The sequence below is a fragment of the Furipterus horrens genome, unplaced genomic scaffold (genome assembly GCF_987537825.1).
Source record: "Furipterus horrens unplaced genomic scaffold, mFurHor1.1.pri manual_scaffold_5, whole genome shotgun sequence".
NCBI classification, from domain to species: Eukaryota; Metazoa; Chordata; class Mammalia; order Chiroptera; family Furipteridae; genus Furipterus; species Furipterus horrens.
In genome coordinates, this window is record NW_028327175.1 from 158124510 (window position 1) to 158144276 (window position 19767).

Genomic DNA, 19767 nt, shown 5'->3' on the forward strand with positions numbered 1-19767 from the left:
TAATCTCTCCTAATTCAAGTGTGCTTCTCTAGATGCTCCAAAGATACAGAAGATTAAATTGATAGACTTAGTGAACCAAGCCATCAAATGTAGGGCACAGCAGCACTAGTGCAAAACAGGAGCACTGCAGAATTCGGCGTGAGGTTGTGATTGACTTTCATATGTTGCATCAGACTAAGACCAGCTTTACGGAGAGTCTTCTCTAGAGCCAACTTGGGTAACATTTTAATTCTATAATCATGTTCTTTCCCAATCTAACTAATTCTTTCATTATTTCTACTATTACATTAGTATAAAAAATTCATATTAATTAAGCCATCTCACTTCTTATTGGCTAAAACACTTTGAATTTTAATCTTCCTCCCATGGCTCACAGGAGTCTTCAGGGCTACTTTTGCTTTCTTGAGTTAATTTTAATGAGTGAAATAAAATATAAGACATTTAAGCAATGTTATTTATCTTAAACTTCAAACAGAATTCTGAAAGAATTATAAAGGGAAGGAAAATAAATTTGTCCATAGATAAGTAAAACCAGTGATCCCTTTAAAGTTAAAGTTATTACCTAAATTTGCATGGGGGAGATCCCTTCAAGTCACTGGTAATTTCAACTGTTCTTATTTCCTACCAAAAACAATTTATTGTATTAAAAAAGTACTAGGGAAGAATGAAGGACTAGAAACTCAGCAAATGCATACCTCTGAGTTAACATCAACACTTCCCTAAAACCAACTATAATCTTCTTTTAGTTCATCTCACACCAATAACCATTTATCAAACACATATGTTCAAAAACAATACTCTATACATTTAGAAAATAAAGATGAGTAAGCTCCAGTATGGGAAGAGCAATACAACTAGCTGTAATATAAAAAACAAAGTGATAATTGCTTATGCTTATAAGTATAAAGAAAGTCTGAAAGAGACTGCAAACATTCATAAGGATTATGAACAGCCTTTCAGGACAGATAGTTTTCTGGCAGGAGAGAATGAAGAGAAAGTGAGCCAAGTGAACAGAGCCATGTACAAAGGGGCAGAGATGGAAATTATTTTGGTCTGACAATAGCAGATAGTCAAGTTTGGGAAACTGTGGGATAAAAACAGGAATTCAGACCAGAAATAAGGTTAGAAAGGAGGCTATAGCCTAAATATGAAGGGTTAAAGGTCAAAGAAAGGGTTGATATTTAATTCAATAGGCAACACACATTTCACACAGGGTGCCCAAAGTGGAAGTCCTCTTTTACCAACCTGCCTCTCCTCTATCTGTGTTTCTTTCCTCAGAGACAGACATACCTAACCTGAGGCAGAAACCCGGAGGTCCTCAGGGCTGCTCCCTCTCTCGCCTTCCTGTGCAGGTTCCTTGTAGTGTCAACTCCTCTCCAGCCCACAGCCTTGCTTCTCATGACTGCTTTCTGGATTATTGCCCTATATTCCCTCCAAGCCATGCTCCATGACACGGAAACAGGGGGCCTCACGAAGCCTCAATCTCAGCCCCATCCTCCACTGTATTGTTACAGAAAGTATATGCATCAATTCTGACTCTCCTCATGTCTCCACACCCATCCCACACTCCCTTTAGAGCCATCTCTCTACAAGGCTAATGTGACACACTTGCACAGCTTCAAGCCCTCCAGTGGCTCTCTGCTGCCTACAAGATAAAATCTAAAGCATGGTTTATGAAGCCATTTATGATCTCACTTTTGACTAAATTTTCACTCTCGTCTTCCATTCGGAGTTTGACCACAAACTACTTGTTAGGCCCAGAACAGGAAATATTCAGAAACCTTGACCCAGAACAACTCCCTCCCCTCATAGCCTTTATATGCACCTCTCGCACCACTCATTAGGGTTTGTAATTAACTGTTAACAGACTGCCTCCTCGACTTAACCATGAATTCCATAACAGGAGGGGCTTGACTCACCCTAAAAACCCAGAGCTAGCATACTTTAAATAATAAATAAATAGTGGTTGACTTAATGAGAAGATGAATAAAACTCTGGATTTTAGAAACCTTAAACCAAAAACCACAATGTTGAGTGATTTGTACAGTTACAGAGAGAGCTAGTTAGGCCAAAATTAAATTTTAAGTTTCCAGACAGAACCTGGTACTTTTCGTCAAAAGGAGTTCCTTAATGCAATAAATTCTATCACTTCCCATGTCTAGTATCATGGAAAATCAAAGTTTTATAAATTATGAATAAACAAGTCTACATTCAAATAGCTTAGTTAGGATCTGATCAGTTCAAAGTGATCTAAAATTAAGTATATATTTATATTCCTTTGAAATTTTTATTTGAAATATTTATATATTTGAAAAAAAAGATGTTACATAGTTCATTTTCAAACTATAAATAAAAAGAGCAGGCACACAGTTTTTATAACTGATGTTCATTTTTTTAAACCATGTATTAGGGCTGCCATAAAGTACCACAGAGTGGGTGACTTAAATCACCCAAATTTATTTTCTCACAGTCCAAGATCTAGGTAGCAGCAGGACATGAGGTCTATCTCACTGGTTTGCAGAAAGCCACCTTCTTGTTCCAATATGGTCTTTGATCTGTGTGCAGCATCCCTGACATCTATTTCCTAATCTCCTCTCATAGGGACCCCAGTCATTTTGGATTAAGAGTCCACCCTAAGACCCCATTTTAACTCAGTTACCTCTTTAAAGGTCTTACTTTGAAATGCATTCACATTCTGAGGTACTGAGAGCTTCAATATATGAATAGGAAAGGGGAGCCACAATTCAGCCTATAACAAGCCTCACCATAAATGACACAAAAAGTATTTTAAAAACCACCACTTTTTCACTATAATTTAGGGTTTTGCTTATTTATTAAAGTAACACCTGGTAACATGAGATATTACTTGAGGCTATTGACAGACAATAAGGAAGCACATGTAGATCCCTTCCCACTTCTACCAGCCCTCCTGGCCGTGCAGATACCATAACAAAGCAAAGGGATTTACACACCAAACAAATAAATAGCTGTAGCTAAAATGTTCTAATCTAGGAAGGACACTTATTTCTGGGAAAAAAATTAGGAACTAAAACACAACTAGGGAAAGACCACATGCTGACACTAGTATCAAATATTAGTTTCTTCCACTTTTCACTTAGCTACTTACCACCCAGAAACAAACAAAAAACCAATACTGGACTCCACCATTCATTTATTCAACAAATATAGATGGTGCACCTGCACTGTACCAGGGGGGTATGAGAGTGAGCCTCATTCTACAGGGGGAAGACAGAATAACCATGCACATAAGTAGTTATATAACACTGTAGTGGATATTAATATGTGCTATGAAGAGTCAAGAAGGGTAAGGGAATAGACGGATTATGGGGAAGGGTTAGTTTCAATTTGGTACCAGGGAAGGGGTTTCTGATTGAGTAACAAGGACCCCAAGGAAGTAGGAGTAAGATATTTGAATATCTGGGGAAAATATTCTAAACAAAGGAAACAAGTGCAAAGTCTCAAAAACAGGAGTTTGATGGGTGTGTTCAGAAGCAGCAGGAAGGCCAGCACACCTAGTGCAGAGTGAGGAAAGAGCATGAGATGAGGCCAGGCTGGCATCAAGGTACCAAATTGTGCAGGCCTGTCAATCACCATCATCATTCTCCATTCCATTCTTGTGATTGGGAGTCATTGAACGTTTCAGAACAGGAAAGTAACACTATTTGGCCTAAAATATAAAAGGATCATTCTGGCTGCTCTGAGAGAATGGACTGGGGATTGAGCAGAGATGAGGCAGAAGGGTGGGGAATAGAATGAAACACAGCTAAGAGGCTGTTTCAGTGTCTTAGTTGGTTGGAGCATCAACTGGTAGACCAAAGGGCCATGGTTTTGATTCCCAGTTGGGGCCTATACCTAGGTTGTGGGTTGATCCCCGGTGGGGATGCATACCCCAGGGTGAGGGCACATACTCCAGTTGGGGCATGTATGAGAAGACAACTGATCAATGTTTCTCTCTCACATTATTTCCTCTCTCTCCTTCTCTCTTTCTCTTTTTCTCTCTCCTCCCCTCCCCCTCCCTCTAGAAAGGAATGAAAAAAATGTCCTCAGGTGAAGATTTTTTTTTAATGTTCATATCCATTGAAAGATGCATCCCAATTTCAGAAATGTTAAAAAAAAGTAATGTTCCAGAAACAGGGGAGTCCAAAAATCCCCAGAGTTTGCGGCTGGGGGATGGGGAGAAGGAAGCAGCTTTTAGAATGCCTCCACATGCCTGAGGCTGGTGGCTAGTGTCTTTTTTATGCAAAATGGCTTTAATGTATCCAAAGCCTCAGGTAGATGGGAGCAGTCTTGGACCAGGGGATGATATGGAAAAAGCACACAGAGCCCACGTAAGGTTCTGTGAATGGTCAGAACTGCTTGCAACGCCCATTGCGGCAGAGGACGCAGTCAGGGATATATAGGCAGCTGCGGACATTTTAGCGCTCTCTCTCTCTCTCTCTCTCTCTCTCTCTCTCTCGCTCTCGCTCTCGCTCTTGCTCTCGCTCTCTCGCCCCCTCCATGTGGTTTTGAGAGGGCTCTCCAGGCTGCTTAAAGAGGCTCTCGCCATGCGGTTTTGAGGAGAGGAGATCCATGCGGTTTGCAAGAAGAAGGCAGTTTGCAAGGAGGCTGAGAATCCAGGCGGTTCTGCATTGAGAGCTGGAGGGCACCACAGCACAGAAAGGACCTCCCCAATCAGAATTGAGTGATTGGCAGCTGCCGGTAAAGCTGAACTGTGTTTGGAAAGTAGGGAAACGGTTTCTCTAACTTTTCTAAAGCTAGCCTGGTTTGGTAGGGGGGGAGGCAAGAATATGTGTTTATGGGTGTTTTAAAGAATATAAGACTTAACAACAGAAATCCGCAAATAACTAAATCTATTTAACTGTTAAATAAACAATTCTTTTTCTTTTCACTAAACTCTGGTATTGAGAGTCATAATTCTGGCAGCGGGCAATCGGGCCCCTGACTAAAGAGCCTGTGGGTTTGTTTTCAATTGGAGAAGCCCAAGGGTTCTGTTACAGTAAGGTGGAGAATGTGGGGGAAATGTGTCTAAATTGAAGATTGCTTCCTAAAGGAAAAACACTTGTCTGTAAATCACAAACCACATTTGTTAAGCCTAATTGTAGAGCATTCAGTACTGTGACACCATATAGTATCTCCAAATTCATCTATAACAAGCTTAAGTAACTTTTCTAGAGTTAAAAATCATGTGTAGATTATAACAAACTATGCCCTGGTTCCAAACACCCTAAAGCAGAAACGCTAGCTCTTGAAATTCTGTTGATTTCTCAGGTCATGCTTTCTGGTGCCCCAAAGCTATTTCTGGGAAGCACAGAATCAATTGATATAAGACTGACCACAGGCTTGGAGAGGGAAGGAAGTAGGGCTGGCTAGGCCTAAGTCAGGGTGTGGGAGAGGCAAAACCTCTTCAAAAGAAATGTACAGGTCCCACCCACCAAAACAATCACCCTTGGGCACTCCCTTCAAGTACTCAATTGTATCAGTATCGGAGTTTGAAAATTCCTGGTGACTTCACCACTCAAGCACCTGCAGGTGGCTAGAGGGCAGTGGTTTTCAACTCTGGCCATATACACAAGGCTACAAATTAAAAGTTGAAATTTATAGTATCCTATACCTGTGCTTCTTCAACATTAATGTGACACAAATCACCTAAGACCTGATTACACCGTAGATTTTTGATTAAGTAGGTCTGGGGTGGGGCCTGAGGGTCTCCATTTTTTTAAGGTGTTCCCAAATGAGCCTCATGCTGCCAGTTCATGGACAACACTTTGGTGACAGCAAGGTCCAACTCCAGTGGTTGTACAATAGAATCACCTGAAAGGCTTTTTAACCCATTTCCTGTTTAGAAAAAAGAAAATAGAAATACCATTACTAAAATCAGAATTCTATAAATAGAATGATGTCATTTGTTTCCAAAGACTATCGATATAATAGAGCAATGCAAACATAATAAAAGTGAGCTATTTCATGGCAAACTTTGCGGGTAAGGTTAGTTATTTCAGAGTAAATGCTGTAGCTGCAACTGCCACCAGCAAGTATTCTTGGGGCAAAGCAGAAACGGGTTAAAAAGAAAATACCCTGGCAGGGTAGATCTGTTGGTTGGAGTGTCATCCCATGCACCAAAAGGTTGAGGGTTTGATTCCCAGTCAGGGCACATAACTAGGTTGTGGATTCAATCCCCAATCAGGGGGTGTGCAGAAGGCAACCAATTGATGTTTCTCTCTCGCACAGATGTTTCTCTCTCGCGCAGATGTTTCTCTCTCTCTGTCTCTTTATCTCCTTTCCTCTCTTTGTGAGATCAATAAACATATACTCGAATGAGTGTTAAAAAAAAAAATACTTCTAGAGATTCTGATTTAATTGGCCGAGGTATCAGCATGTTTATACGTTCTTCAAGTGATACCTTGCACAGCTAAAGTTGCAAAGCACTGGTGCAAGTGATTATAAATGTAAACTTCTTCATGGGATATAACACCACATCATGAGTTCAGACTTGTACATTATTAATCTCTTCCCTCACTACCACTTCCTCCACCCCAAGCAAAATCCACCAAAACCAAGAATGCCATGTGAATTTGGTTCCTGGACCTAATTCCAGTTGGGGAGTAGGGGTGCGGGGTGCCACACCAACAAGCAATTCTCAGGACACTAACTGGGTGTCCTACAATTCAACGCAACTCTAAACACTATCTACCCAAAGATAGCATCAGATTCCACAGGTTAAGAGTTCAGTCCTACAAGACACCTCCACCCCCACCTTCAGGCATCAGTCGCAAGCCTAGGTTGTTACCTGTGCTTCTGACTGCCTGGCTATAAACCAAAAATTCCCAAAGCCCATTCTAGGGTTTGAGTAATTTGCTAAAGCATCTTTCAAAACTGAGAGAAACGTTTCACTTACTGAAGCACGGTTTACTATAAAAAGCTATACCTCAGAACAGTCACGTGGAAGAGACGCATAGGGCAAGGTATGTTGGGAAAACGCAGAGCTTCGGTGTCCTTTCTGAACGCACCATTTTTCCAGTGTTCACCAAACCAGAAGCTCTCTCAACACCAGCTTTTGGGTTTTTAATGGAGGCTTCGTTACACAGGTATAATTAATTAAATCATTAACCACTGGTAACTAAATTCAACCTCCAGCCTCTCTCTCCTCCCCAGAGGTCAGGGCATGGAACTCAAAGTTCCAACCCTCTAGTCACAACCAGCCCAATCCTTGGGTGCTTTCCAAAAGTCACCTCAATAATATAACAAAAGACACTTTCATCACTATTAACACTTAGGAAATTCCAAAGGTTTGGGGAGCTGTAAACCAGGAATTGTGGATAAAGACCAAATATATATGAGAAATACATTTTGGTCATCTGAATGATCAAATATGTATTTCTTATCAATCACAATGTCACACCATGGTTACCCAAAATCCTTGAGTACAGTATAACCTAGTCCATACATTTAGTAGTGGATTGCTTGGTAAGGGAGGTATGCAGAACATGGATCCAAGACTTCTCAGCTGCATGAGTTTTCCTAGATCTGCTACTAAGGGCCCTATGGGGACCTAAGAGCATATTACAGAGAGTTGATACAGGAGGTTACCCAAGAAATTCCTTATAAATGTATTCCAAATGGGCATCACCAAACCTCATTAAAGAGACATAGAAGAGGCACCATTCTAGATCAAGCCTTGAGCCAAGAGGCATAATCATGCTCACTACCGGCTGACATAACAGCCAGCACAGCCGTTCCCATGTTGTAATCACCTGGGAGCTTTTAAAATCACTGCCAGGTCTTACTCCCAAAGATTCTAATTTAATTGGTTGCCTGTGTGGCCTGGGCATCAGAATTTTTAAAAGCTCCCCAGGGAGCCAGTGTTGAAAACCACTGGGCTAACAGGATCTCAACATAACAGGAATTTTCTGAATGGCCTAGTTAGCACTCTTCTCTCAAGTGAGGCTTTTGTGTCTTTCACAGGGCTTGACTACAAAATATTCCATTCTTATTTTTCTCACAGGGGGCTCCTGACTGTGTGTGAAATAGTGCCCATTTCTTATTCTTGCTTAACCAGTAAGTACAGAGTATTTCCATGAGAAAATAGTCAGTCTAGAGCAGGGGCCTGAAAATTAAGTACCCTGACACCAAACTGACCACTTGCCTATTCCTGTACATAAAGTTTTATTGGAAAACAGCCACATCCACTTATTTACATATTGTCTATGGCTGCTTCCAAACCATAGTAGCAGAGACCTTATGGCTGTTAAAGTTGAAACTATTTACTATCTGGACCCATATAAAAAAATTCACTGACCAATGGTCTAGATCATGAAGTTATCAAGCTGCAGAAACAAGCTGGGTTTCTGAAACAGTCCATGGTGTTCTATGAAAGGTAGACTCACACCTCAAGCAAAAAATGACCATATTTGGGGAGATATGGACTCTTCTATCCTTTCAGCAAGCTGAACCACCATTGCTCCCTTCGATCTAGCAATTTTCCACTAAAAGGGCAAGGGGATCTGGACTTATCAATCTATACCACCTGACTCTCTATGGAATCAGTTTCTAAGATAAATATCTTAATACACAGCTAAGCTAGAAGTAGATATTTGTGGGATTATTCTGAATTCATGGGGAAAAGATGAGCCTGGATTGAAAGATAAACTATTAACAGAAATGGAGTGATTTGAGGATGGACAGAGAACCCAGACAACAGGGCAGCAACATTGAAATGAGTAGAAATAAAATCATTCTGACAGAATAAAAGGTCTAGGAAGCAAGCTGAGAAGGAGTGAAGATGTGCAGAGACAGACATCTGGCCATAGCTGATCTCCAAGGTACCAGGTTATGCTCTAATGGAGAGGGAGGGCATCCCTTGTTTGCTCAGACAGACATACTCCAGCTTCACTCACGCTATCTGAGTCCATTAACTACTGGTTTTTTGATAATTTGAGTGGCTTTCTTTTTCTCAACTATTTGTTTCTCAAAGAATAATAAAGCCTAACAAATTTTCCATGGGAGCAGTTTTCTGGCATAAAGAAATGCAGAAATAGAAGAATTCACTTTATTAGAATCAACCCAACTATAGTGAATCACCTTAAGGTTTAAAACATTATTGAGGTAGAATTAAGTTTATTTCTTCATTCTATCAAAAAAAATAACATCATTATACTTAAGTGTTGAGCCTATAAATGTTTAAAAGACATTTAGTTTACTAACTTTTAAGGTTACTTGTTAAGGTTATAGTCAAAATTTGTTTATAATCTATAAGAACACTATATATGACTATAGACTTGACTTTGAGATTTCCTTGGAACTTTCGAGATTAATTCTGATATAAGTTCTAGTAATAGATTAGTCAGCAAGGCTACCAGAAAGAAGCTTGGAGATAAGACCAAGGAAACATAAGTAAATGGCATTCAAAATGACCTATAGAAATGACAGGGGAAAAAGCACAAACAAATGAAACTTGAATTCTTTATTGAAAAAAAAAAAAAAGGAAATTATTTTTTAGGAGGCTAAGAAGCCAAAGCATGTCCTCTTCTGCTACCTTAAGTCAATCAAATCTGTCTGTAGAACAGTGGAAAATGAACCCTTTGGGCATCTAGGCATCTATTTGCATAAATTGATATGCATGATTGCTTTTTTCCACCCTTGCTGGAGGAGAAGACAAAGAAACTCTGGTGAGAGTGGGCTATGGCACAGAGGTTCTGCATAGGGGTCAGGGAGGAAAAAAAACCATGGTGCTTGGAGGAGTAAGGATTAACTTATTCACCATTCAGCCACGTGGACGGGATTTGACTCTAACAAGTAGGGGGAGTGATTAGCCAAGAGGATGAAAGAGAGAGTTTTATAAGAAATTTTGTGTAACTCTACATGCAAGCATTGCTTTATTGGGGCTCATCTGACAGAATGAAGCACAGGTGGGAAGAGAGGCATTTTATCTTCTATAGGAGCCCAGTGCCATTTCACCACCTTGAGAATTCACAGCTTTGGGGGAACTTGTGGCATGGCTACCTTGACATGCCCATTTTCAGCCTCATAATGGGCATCACTAGCAGTTACTGTGCACCATCAAGATGAAGCCAGGTAAAATGGAAAACACATGGCAGATAGACTGGTTTGGGAGCACAGGTAGGTCATACCTCAGATACCCCAAAATTTGGAGATAAGGAGAAGAGCAGAAGAGAGGCTTTGCAGGAAGACCTCCATTCTAACATAAGTAATGAGCGTAATTACTAACAGAACTTCTTTTGAACTTTCAGCCACTGATGAGGAGGTAGGAAGCCTGGGATGCAGACTACATAAGAAAGACAAGCATCTGGCCTGTATGGCCAGTGCTTAAGGCACCCTGCAGAGGCTAGAGTATAATTCTGAGGTTAAAATGTGGTTTGGAGATTGGAATAATCCATTAAAACATCGGTGAGTTGGTAATCTTATTGTTCCTCAACAACAGAAATTGTGGACTTGAATTTGAAAACTGTTTCACTAGAACTCTTCCCCATATCTCTACTTCTTTCTGTGCATCTTTTATCTTTGCACATGATAAAACTGTCTAACCCTAGGTACTAACTGCTTAACTCTCAGTATGTAGTCAGTTTCCCAAAGAGGATGGTGAGAGGACCAATTCACCAGTATCACCCAGAGGCAAAGGTCTCATGCCAGATTGCCTCACAGGCTTCTTGCCAACCTGTAACTGAGCATCAGTAAGTCAGATGCCTGTTCTAATAAAGTCAGCTGTGACCAGGGTGGAAAGGTGACTCGACTGCAAATAAAGACTCAGCAAAAATGAAACCCCTAAAAAGAAGGCAATGGAAAGGTAACAGTTATTGGGGCTGCTCACAAATATACACATTCTCCTGGGCACAGGGCAGAATCACACACCAAGCATCCACATTGATGACATTACTTGCTTTGACATATGTCACACCTGGGTGAACATTTTAGTGGCCCTTGTATGATTCATCATGTTCTCTTAACCTTGTTACAAAAACAGTGCAAGTAAATGTTCAGATGACGTCTATGTTAGCCTGGCTCCCTGAGTCCCTGTACTAAGCAGAAACTATAAGAGTTAGAGGTAAGAGACAGAGGAATATTGTTTATTAGTATTGATCTAACTGTATTTATCTCTTGAAATCATGGTATATATTTACATTAGAAAATATTACATTTGAACTATTGCCAAAATAAAATCTTTATAGGAGATAACATTATAAAGGAGTTTGTTATTGTTTTTACCTTATAGGATTTTGAGTAAATTCTTTTAGTTTACATTCAACATGAATCTGACACATAGCAAATTATATTTTGCAGTAAATAAGATTATAGATATTTCTATTATGTAATGACTTGTAGCACAATCTAGATGTTTATATCTCCTTCAGAGAGTATGCAACACAGAGATGTAAATTCTTTTCATTGCAATTCTGCATAAATAGACTTTCTACACTGCATTGCTGAACTTGGATCTTGAGAGTGATAAAGTGCAGATGTCTACAGTTGCAATCATAAAAATGTAATTGCTGAGAAAAAATATTTCTGATCCATTGGAGGAATTTATTACAGAGGGGTGCAACTGTGTAAGTTATCACAGAGAGAAAATGAAAGAGAATGATTGAAATATATCCCAGGCTGAACATTCCTGCAGAATGGCCTAGTGATTTACCTGTGCCCAAGAGAAAAAAATAGATTAAAGATAAAGCAGGTTTGGTAGGGAAGGCTCTGGTAACTATAAAAAGAGCAGAATAAAGATTTATAAATTAATGAATTTAGAAGTCAGAGTGACATAATAGTATCTATGACCAATTACTCCAAAAATTAAAATATAATTTTGGCCTAGAGTTATACACACAGGTGGTAAGTAATATCTGTGGTACCTTGAAAGCAAAGGAATATAAAATGAAGATAAATAATGAAGAAAGGTTAGAATTTTTTAATGGGATTATTAAATTGATAACTTTTTCTGGTGGCACTATAAAGTTAAAGACCATGAACTTCTTTTGGAATAAATATAATCAGAGACTATATTACATACTTAAAGTATTTTTAAATTTTATTTATTGATTTTAGAGAGAGGGGGGGAAGAGCAGAGGGAGGGAGGGAGAGAGAGAGAGACACTGATTTGTTGTTCTGCTTATTTATGCATTCATTGGTTGCTTCTTGTATGTGCCCTGACAGGGGATGAAATGAACCTGCAGCCTTGGTGTATAAGGATGATGCTCTAATCAGCTGAGCTACCCAGCCAAAGCAACATTACATACTTAAAGTAAACCATGTAACTATTTCAAATTAGACACTCTTTGAAAAGAAATGTGATGAGATATTTAATATAATGCTATTCTACATAAAAACTCCTTTAATCTAATGGTATTTTTTACTTGTATTGATAGGTGGTACATTTTCAAAGTGATAGATACAAGAAGGTTATGTATCAAATCCAAAAGTCAGTTATTTTAAGTTAATAATTCTTTGACTTTAAAATGCACCAGTTTTTAGTAAGAAGAATCCCATTGTAATGAAAATCAAGAGTGTCCAAATAATTTTATTATAGCATAATTCTCCTTTATGAGATAGTTTCTGTGCATAGTAAATATTCTATAAATTATTAACATTTTTACTTAATTTGATTTGAATATTGCTAAGATCTAGAAACTTTGCTAACTGGAACACTGGTAAAATGGAACCTATCTTTATAAAATTAATAAACATTTTCAAAAACACTGAATAATCTTAAGGAAGATAAAATTAGAAATTACACTTACTTGTAACTAAGAACTATCTGGCATATATTAAGTATTAATTTCCCTTTCCCTGGCTCACCTACTTGCAGATCATGAAAAGCCTTAATCTGGACACCACATAAAATAAAAAAGAAATTTTAATAAAAAAATAAATAAATAGTTTTAAAAGCCCTCTAAAATTAGCATAATCACACTTTTTAAAAACTAAATTTCTTTCCAATCAAATAAAATTAATTCAGGTCATTCTCACCCTTTTAATTTTCTAAGTGGACTCAATAAATGTTTATAGATTATTATAATACTTTTTAGATGCACCAGAAAATACATATAAATTGTGAACAGCATGCCCTTCAGTGTGAATTTGTTTAGAATACTCTCTGTTGACTGCTATATCAATGTACTTGACTAAAGCAAAACAACAATTGGTTTTAGTTAGAACAAAAAAAGTAGTTTCTCCTAATGATACTTCCTGTATTCATAAGCAATACGTCAGCAGACTTTGTTATTAGTGGGTATTAAGTGGCCAACTCTAATGTTCCACTGTTATGGAGCAAGTGAGGGTTATGCAATGGCATTAATGTACTTGCCCCTACCAGCCATCTCCAAAATGAAGGCTATTTACCCACATCCAGCAGTGGCTTCAGAACAAAATCTTAAGTGTCTTATGAGAACTCACATAAAACTTTCCCCAAAAAAACTTGGTGATATGTGTGAAAAGGCATAAGAATTCTCATATCTTGGCCACTTACTGTCACATATAGTAACTAATCCTATGGAAACAATTCAAGCTAATGACAAAAATATACAAAAATGTTTACCACAACATTTTTTATAATAGCAAAAAAAGAGAAATGACCTAAATGTCCAAAAATGAGAGGCTACTTTAAAAAATTATGATGCAACCATATGATGTATAATTAAACAGCAACTTTATTAACTGCTACTTACAGAAAAATTGGAAACTACCAAAATATTATTTTAAATGAAAGAGTGAGATAAAATATACATGTACATTATTATATGCCTTGTTTACATATATTCTTTATGTATAAGATACATATATATACTCTTTAATATTATAAAGTACTAAGAAGATATAATAAAAATCACCCATAATTTTACTGCACTATAAGTAAATTTATCAGAACATTAATGTTTTATCTCTTGATGGTAAAATCATAAGTGGATTTTTACTCTCTTTGTTTTTGTTTTGCTTTGTTTTTCTTTTTCAATTTTTTCAGCCAACATTATCAGAAAAAATAAATAAGATTTTCTGTTTCTTTTTAACATGCAACCATTCAGTGAGTGGCTAAGATAGGGTCTTTAATGCAGTCCCTATAGTCATCTGTTATCAATTTCATATCAGATGTTAGTGCTGTTAAGACTGCCAAAGTTCATGATTAAGCTATCGTCAGTGAGGCATATGTTTTGAATTGTCCTTCTAGTTACAGATATCTATTTGTGCTAAGTAAAACATGCACATGTAGCTACTCCCCTCCCCACAACGCCTCCACACACAAAGAAAATAAACAGAACATTTTTAAATTATCAGAAGTAAAGTCAGTGTCACTTCTCACCAAGAAACCTCAAATGCTTCATGGTCTTAGAAAAGGGGACAATTTGTCCCTTAGAAGGTATGATGTAATGTAAGCTTAAAGGGAAGTTCTCTCATAAATTTTGGGTTAAGGACAAATAAACTAAATCTATACCATAGTAAAAGTTTCTTCAAGCTCTGCTTTAAAAAAGCCAATAAATGAAGTATGCACTTATATAATAAGTCAGAGAATCATTAAACATATTATCAAATAATTGTTCATTTTATAAAAGACTTTATCACAGAATTCCTTAAATAGCTGATTTTCTCATATATTTTGGTATTTAAAAAATAATTTCCTACTTGACAAATGAGCCACTATGTACCTTAGGTCAAGTCACCAAAATTCTCTATGCTCAGTTTCCTCATCTACATAAGGATGGTTATAACCATGCTGCTTGCCTTAAACAGTGTTTATGACTATCAAACAGAATAATTTTATATACAGTACTTTGAAAACAACATATACATATTATTAATGCTGTTACTTTTAAAAGAAAATTGTGGGGACTTTCAAAATTTTGTTATTATTATTACTAAATATATATCTTTTTAAATTTTAACAAAACTTTAAAGGACAATTTTAGATGACATATTCATTCTATAAAAATCAAATCTTTCCTTGAGTTGCATATTTTTTAGTTTTTCTGCAGTTACTGCACATATTACAATAATTTCCATGCTATTAATACCTGGATTATGAGAGGTTCCAGTAGCTTCTCTACAGTGAATGTTTGGACCTGCAGATCCTGGGGATCAATATTCAGTGTGATTGGTGTTCCAGCTGACATGTTGTCTGTGCACAAAAACAGAACACATTTATTAATAAAAAATACATTCTAAAGGAAGGCACTAATTAAAATCATAGAGTACATGAGACTTCAGGATGTCTTCCTAATATCAGCTATAGCCCTCCAAGGACCAAGTTGCCAAGTCCACCAATAGAGAAATGAGATATTTTCCAAGTATTCTTTAAGGTCATTCTTTCTGAGCTTAGGTCTTCTAACAAATTAATCTACACTAGCATATTCATGACTAAAATAATAACTCAGCCCAGGTGGGTTTACATTTAATCACAATTCTTAAGTGACAAAAAAAATGGCCTAGTTGGTGAGATATGTCTTAAAGTCCTTTGACTCCACGAAATCATAGCACTGAGACAGCCAGAGCCCATTTTTTTCCTGTTCTTGTTAATGTTGACTCAGATGAGGGCCCAGGTAGGACTTTGTAAGACATGTGATATATCTCTATTCATTTTGGGTATTTTTATTGGAGGATTTTGATTGTAGAAGAAAGTTGGAGGCAGTTCACATTTCTGCACAGAAAAGAAAGTAATATAAATTGGCATAGTTATTATTTTTTAAAAAGAAGTAGCCTCTAAGAAGATATTGATAATAAATTTAACTTTTAAAATGATGTAAACTTACAATTAAGTAAATTATATTTAAAATAAAGGTAACAAATTCTCAAAAATAAAAATAAATGAATTTATACTCCACAGAAATATATATTATTATCAATACAAAAATCATCCCACTTTGCTATTACCTATTTTCTTCTATAGTTTCCTATATTTGCAGGCTAAGAGAACCTAAGAATCTTCCCCTGGAAAATATCCTGATATTCCTTATGATACCATAAACACTAAATCAAAAATGAAATAGAAAATATTAATTATCTCTTAGTTTCTCTACTTATTATTATAGATACAAGTGTGAATAATTATTTCCTCTTTAATTTGTTGATTGGCTCCATGAATGTTTAGATAATGGATGTATAGATGAATGAATGGATGGATGGATGGATGAATGAGGCAATGAATGAATGAGCACTCATTTTCATGATGTCTCTCTTCTCCAGAATCAATCCCTTCAACATTCTTCTCAGTCTCACTGATTCTAGGAAAGAAGATTGTTGTATTTCTGATACCCTTGCCTCCTCCCAACTCCTTCCCCTTAGAGTCTCTTCATAGCTTTTTTCAACCTTCACGGGCCTAATTCCATAAAATCAGCATCTCCTTGCTCTTCAACCTCTCCCATGCTACTGGATCTTTTTCCGGTATCCATAAGTGTGTTATTGTGTACATTCAAAGATAATTATGATCTGTCTGTGTAAGTGAAAGCTCAGTGCTTCACCAAGTTTCTTCCATACTGTACACCTGATACACAGCAGATACACACACAAAAAAACATCTTAAAACTAAAAAATGATCCTCATGGATTCTTATCTTTACATACTCTAATTCTTAATAACATAATTTGTTTTTACAAAAACACAGGCAAATACTGTAGTGTCTAGAAGCCTTACTGCTCTTCAGATGTTATACTATTTAACTACACTCCACAATTCTCTTATTATAAAAATGGATATTTGAAGTATTCTTGAGAATAATGGAAATCTGCCAAAAGGCTGTCCCCAGTGACTTAACATAGAAATATGTACATTATCAAAACAGTGTATTTCAAATATGATTATAATCAAATATACTCATAATACATATAATTCCTTCATGTGTATTTAGCAAAGATTGATATTAAAAACAGAGAGAATTGATAGGACTTCCAGTCAAGATGGAGGCATAGGTAAACATGGCTCATCTCATTGCACAACCACAGAAAGTATTACACTAAACTATAAAACAACTATCACCCAGAAATCATCATGAAATTGAGCTGCACAGAAGTCTGACAACCAAGGAATTAAAGAAGTCACATTCATCCAGATAGGTAGGAGGGACAGAGATGCAGAGACATAGAAAGGGTGGTCACACACCCACATGTGGTGGATAAAAATCAGGAGTGATACCAAAGGAGCAAGGAATCCCAGCCCCACACCAGACCACCCAGCTCAGTGTTCCAGAAAGATAGTTCCCCATGACTTCTGGCTGTAAAAACCAGTGGAGGTTAGGAAGACAGAAAACTTGTGGGGTTCTCAGGAGTCTCCTCTTAAAGGACCCAAAACTGACTTAGGACTTTTCAGACTCACTCCCTCTGGGCTCCAGCACTGTGGCAGCTGCTGGAAGGGCACCAGTGACATACAAGGAGAAGTGGAAGTGTCAGACATTAGGGCAAGTGCTGAGGGACAGCCTCCTCCTCAACAAAACCCAAGAGGCCAGGCAATAACCATTGTCCCTTTTCTGAGCCCTCCTTCATACAGAGACACAGAGCAGGGACATCATATCTGAGACTCCATCAACCTGGTTCACAAGGGTTGCCCTGCCCTGGTGATTACCTAAGGCTTTGCCCCATCTAATTTACAGGCGCACTTTTCTACAATAGGACAAACTACTAAGACAGAGAGTCAAAGAAGCTGAACCTAATACATAGAAACAAATACAGGGAAGCTGTCAAAATGAGGAGACAAAGAAATAAGGCCCAAATGAAAAAACAAAACCAAACTCCAGAAAGAGAACTAAACAAAATGAAGATAACCAATCTATCAGATGCAGAGTTCAAAACCCTGGTTATTAGGATGCTCTAGGGTACTTCAACAGCATTAAAAAAAACCCAGGCAGAAATTAAGGTTACACTAAGTGAAATAAAGAAAAATTTACAGGGAATCAACAGTGGAATGGATGAAGCCAAGAATCAAACCAATGATTTGGAGCAAATGGAAGGAAAAAAAAACATTCAATCAGAACAGCAAGAAGAAAAGAATTCAAAAACACAAGGATAGACTAAGAAGCCTCTGAGACAATTTCAAACGTACCAACATTTGAATCATAGGGTGCCAGCAGGAGAAGAGAAAGAGTAAGAAATTGGAAATCTACTTGAAAAAAATAATAAAGTAAAACTTCCCTAATTTGGTGAAGGAAATAGACATACAAGTTCAGGAAGCACAGAAAGTTCCAAGCAAGATAGACCCAAAGAGGACCACACCAAGACACACCATAATTAAAATGGCAAAGGTGAGAGATAAAGAGAGAATCTTAAAAGCAGGAAGAAAAAAGAAGAGAGTTACCTACAAAGGAATTCCCATAAGAATGTCAGCTGATTTCTCAAAAGAAACTTTGCAGGCAAGAAGTATTCAAAGCAATGAAGAGCAAGGAGCTACAACCTAGATTACTCTATCCAGCAAAGCTTTCATTTAGAATGTAAGGGCAGATAAAGTGCTTCCCAGACAAGGTAAAGCTAAAAGAGTTCATCATCACCAAGCCATTATTTTATGAAATGTTAAAGGGACTCATGTAAGAAAAAGAAAGTCAAAACTATGAATGTTAAAAAGACAATAAATTTACAAGTATAAACAACTGAATCTTAAAAACAAAGCAAACAAGCAGAACAGAATCATAGACATGAAGATCATTTGCAGAGTTATCAGTTGGGAGGGGAAGGGGACAAATGGGGAAAAATGTGCAGGGATTCAGAAGTACTAATTGGTAGGTACAGAATAAATAGCGGGATGTTAAGAATAGTATAGAAAATGGAGAAGCCAAAGACTTATATGCATGACCCATGGACATGAACGAAGGTTGGGGGAGGAAATGATGGAGGCAATGGGGCTACCAAGCAGAGGAGGACAAAAGGGGGAAAATTGGGACAACTGTAATAACATAATCAATAAAACATATTTAAATAATTAAAAACAAAAAGAATTATTCTGAAAGTCTCAAAGGAAACACTTATCACAAAATAATTTATAAAATCATTTAAGCACAATTACATACTCCAAAGTTGCCTCTACTACTAAAAACACTAATGCATACTAATTATTTTGTGTATAGTATCAAAATATTTTCTAGTCAACTTAAGAAATTATAATAAACAATTTGAAGTGAGGGGGGAGAAAAGACAATTTATGCGTTGAGTGTCCTAGGACTACTCTATCCATGTTTTCAGTAGCTATAATTTATTATTTACTCATCCACTAAAAACTGTAAATGTTGAGGGTTTAAACTCAAAGCATTGGTGAGTGCAAAGATAGAGTATACTTTGTGAAATGTAACACATTTCTAGATAGTTTTACTGAAAGAAACCAAATTTCTTTACTTTTTTAATTTTTTAATTTTTTAAAGCCATTTTTGCCTTGAAAAAATTATTATTCAAGTTTATTAAGTGAAAAAATAATATCTGAATATTATTTGAATATATTTTCAAATGAAAGTATAAATTACTATTACCTTATGATATATTGATATATAAAGACACAAATTCCTATGGTTTAGCTCTTTCCTATCTTGCTCTTCTCTCCTTTTCATTGGTTTCACTTCCTTTCTGAAGTAGAAACATGATTTCTTTTCTCATATATTCATCTGAAATGTAGGAGATACGCTCCAAGAAAAGCTCCCAAAACTATTGCCAAATGGTTTCTTTTAAGTGCATTTGTAGGACTGAAATGTTTTGTTTTGGTTAATTTTTCTTTTTCTTTTTGTTTTTTCCAATCATTCCAGCTACCACTTTGATTTCCTCTAACACAGGCAAATCTAAATTG

The 19767-nt window shown here is 37.0% G+C and overlaps 1 protein-coding gene across 1 annotated transcript in view; it reads right to left on the reverse strand.

The window, feature by feature from the left end:
• CTNNA3 (catenin alpha 3) overlaps window positions 1-19767 on the reverse strand; it is a 1620658-nt gene that overhangs the window by 1551280 nt on the left and 49611 nt on the right. The window contains exon 2 of the mRNA XM_090278091.1: window positions 15030-15133. Coding sequence (XP_090134217.1) covers window positions 15030-15128 — 99 coding nt within the window. The 5' untranslated portion in view covers window positions 15129-15133. The remainder of the gene's footprint in view (window positions 1-15029; window positions 15134-19767) is intronic.